The sequence below is a fragment of the Coffea arabica genome, chromosome 6e, assembly GCF_036785885.1.
Source record: "Coffea arabica cultivar ET-39 chromosome 6e, Coffea Arabica ET-39 HiFi, whole genome shotgun sequence".
In the NCBI taxonomy this organism is placed as follows: Eukaryota; Viridiplantae; Streptophyta; class Magnoliopsida; order Gentianales; family Rubiaceae; genus Coffea; species Coffea arabica.
The window spans coordinates 60559267-60562807 of NC_092321.1; the positions used below are offsets into that span (position 1 = coordinate 60559267).

General features: G+C 34.9%; 1 protein-coding gene across 1 annotated transcript; it reads left to right on the forward strand.

Annotated features, from left to right (window-relative positions):
• The first annotated feature begins 994 nt into the window (after positions 1–994).
• On the forward strand, positions 995–1477 carry LOC113696939 (protein FAR1-RELATED SEQUENCE 5-like). Its single transcript, XM_027216319.2, has one exon. It carries the CDS (start codon positions 995–997, stop codon positions 1475–1477), a length of 483 nt encoding a protein of 160 aa, XP_027072120.2.
• The last annotated feature ends 2064 nt before the right edge of the window (positions 1478–3541 follow it).

The window sequence follows — 3541 nt, forward strand, 5'->3', positions numbered from 1 at the left end:
AAATTGACAGAAAAGTGGGTGGAGCGAGCCGGGGTATGGTGTTGAGTGAATAAAAAAGAAAACAAATAGAAAAGTAGAGAGTCGCACAAAACAAAGCTGAGGGAAGAGAGGAGGCATCTTGCTGAAGGTAGCAATTGACAGAAAAGTGGGTGGAGAAAGCTGGGGTATGATGTTGAGTGAATAAGGAAGAAAGCAAACAGTGCAGTGAGAGTGTTGTATGCATTTTGAAGCTGGGTATGAGAGTGTTGTATCCTTTTTGATTGTGTGCAAGGCAGGCGGCAAGGTAGAAGCAAACAGAGGAAATCCATCATCTCATGAAGCCAGATTTTGTCGTGCAATTTAATAGCAGAAGCAACTGCACTCTCCGAATTTGGTGAAACATAAAGCATATGGTTAAGACCAAGGTAACGTGACTGAATATAGTATGTTAAATGAGTAATATGTAGTTGGTCCATGCTCATTACATGATGTAGAGGAAAAGACATATATGTGAATAATAAAAGAATGTACCTGGTGTTGTAAGTTAATTACATGATGTAAGAAATATATTATAATGAGTAGAAAATACTTGTTTGGTCCTTAAAATGTAGAAATAGTAAAAAATGCGCAGTTGGCTTAGGCGGTTGTCATTAATGAATGACATAAGGTCCATTGAACTAAAGAATTTAGAACCTAAATATAATCTGCAGAGTAGATGTACATACAGTTAAAATAGACTTATATCGTGTGACCAATACATTGCAATCCGTATAACTTAGTGTACATGGAGTTCTATTAGTACATAGATACTGTCGTTGTCTTAGAGTAAAAGTAAGGTGATGTGATTCATTAATCGTATTGATAAGCATAATAATAGGATTTGGTATATGAGTAATATGTGATTCATGACACATTCTGAATGGTAATATACATTCATCTTGTCGTTTATGTATATACAATTCATGAAATGTTGCCAATTATGGTGTTTGATGCATAATTGATAGAAGCAGAAGTAATGGATTGCAGCAAATTGACAGAAGATAAGATCCCTGAGTTAGGAATGGAGTTCAACAGTGAAGAGGATGCGTACAAATTTTACAACAAATATGCCTTTGAAATGAGTTTTAGTGTACGCAAAAACTATCTGAATAAAGACAAAGATGGCGTGATCACGTCTAGGAGATATAGTTGTTGCAAGAAAGGTGTGAAGCGCAAATACGAAAGTGATGCGATGCCAAAGAGGACACGAACGCCGACGAAAATAGGGTGTGGAGCTGAAATGATTATCGTGTTGCTTAGAGGGACAATGAAGTACCGTGTGCATGACCTTGTCTTAGAATATAACCATGAGTTGCACATTACTCAATGTTCGCACATGATGCTATCACAAAGAAAAGTGAGTGGGGTTCAAGGATTCCAACCTGAAATAAGCAAGGATGCTAGATTTTCATTGAAACAGAGCCATGAGCTTATGGGAAAGGAGACAGATTTTGGATAAGTAATGTGGGATATACATGGGATGGTAAATATTTATGCTACAACAATGTTATCGTTATACAGTTAACTAATCCATAAGTACCATTCACTATAAAATAACATTATTGTCGTGTCAATAATACAGGTCTCAAAATCGGAGCCGACATCGGTTTCATTTTATGAACACATGTTTATGGGATGCCATTCATCAACTGACTCAGTTTCGGTTAGTATAAAATGGGCATGACTTTAACTTTTATTTGGATGTTTCTTACAGCACAATTAGTTATGATGATGTTACATTGTGTGATGATTTTGTTATAGCTGACATCCCTCCTGATATATCCTTTTTGTCTATTTTATACAATTATTTGGTCCATACAAAACTCGTAGAAGCATTCAATGACCCAGTCAGTGAATGACCCTCCAAACGTTGTTGCTCTCGAAATCAAGGAAAGTTCAACGGTATATATATATTTAGTAGGTAAAATTTGATTCTTTTTTCGTAGCGTAGGGCTATTTTTTCTTTAATTGTAATGGTGGGCACCCGAACGTTGTCGAAGCATGCATATTTTGTAGTTAACATATAATAGTTTAATGACATATTGTTTTGTATTATCCGAAGGTCCACAGATTGGCTAATCAGGAGCCTCATGGAAGTATCTCTATAGAATGGATGCACTCTAAATTTTCTATATTTTCTAACCATAACTCCGTCACAGATATCTTAATGGTCTGAAACATCATTTTTGTTATAATGTCTAGTCCAATTTAGCTTTGTAACTGAGCAATATAGGCATTGCTAATGAGTTGTTGACAATTGAATAGTTATATTATACAATATATGCGGAGCGTGCAGCAATTTTAAAACACTGTGATAATGATGCATATCATGTATTTTCACCATCACCCCAGGTGGCAAGCTTTTATCATTACCCCACATATTTATGGTGTTTTGTTAATTGGATACTTCAATAGCGTATATCATTAACCGTATGTTTCATTAAATGTATTGGCTGATTTGCCATGGTTACGCATTATAGGAAAGAAATAACACCTAGGGATTGCGACTAACTGTTGACGTCAACTCCTTTCAGTTGCAAGTTGATGAATGATGTGTATCTATAATTTTTATGAATACAAAATAATTGATTGTTCCAAACAATTGAGTGCTTGTACAGGCACCTTGTTATGTTCGTCTATATTAAAACTTAGACATGTGGTTTACAATTGTATTAACAATGCATATTACAGATAGTATTACAGGCATTTCAATGGGTATTACTCCTTTAGTACGGAAATGAAGTTATAATTGGTGTCTCGGATTGGTTCCACACGACCACATGCCAAGTAACCGTTTCATAAAAGAACATGATACTTCGTTGGAACAACTAATTTGAAAGTGGGGTAACTAATATTTAAAATACAACAAATAATTATAACGAGATGTACAGATTGAGTTACAATGAATTAGGTGTATGTTACAATTCATTACAACTAATGAATTAGCAATCGGCAGCTTTTTGTCTTCTCCAGTTAAAACTAGTGATATTACAACTAGTAATTTTACAACTAATGATATTCTATGATGTTACAACGAGTGATACTATAATTAGTTAACGTCCGATGAACCTTTCCTCTTCTCTTGTTTGTGCAATTGCTCTTAGCACAAATAATAATTCCTTCCCCTCCCGTCACATTAAATTTCTTAGATACTTTATTAAATGCTCTAGTAATTTGCAGTTAGGGTTGTCTCAAACACTTAATTAATTTTCATTGTTGTAATAAGAACGAACAAAACTATAAGTAAGAACGCACGAATTGTAACTAGATATGCACTTTGGTGTTGACCATCATAGTGAGTTGTTGTTGTTCTACTATGAAATATGAAGTTCGTGTATTAAGATAACCATACAATTTCGTTAAACTCAATAAACATAATATTTGGAAGTAGCAAGGTGATTATGTTACAAGGCTCCGATGTTACAATCTCGTATGCAGCTACATTTTTATCATACAGGCTTATTGTCACATGTGCTGGTAGAATGTACTCGGCTGATCGCGGAACGGTGCTCTTATTTGTTGC

Excerpts from the sequence above, each read along its gene's own strand:
- LOC113696939 (XM_027216319.2), top strand. The coding sequence starts at position 995 with ATGGATTGCAGCAAATTGACAGAAGATAAGATCCCTGAGTTAGGAATG.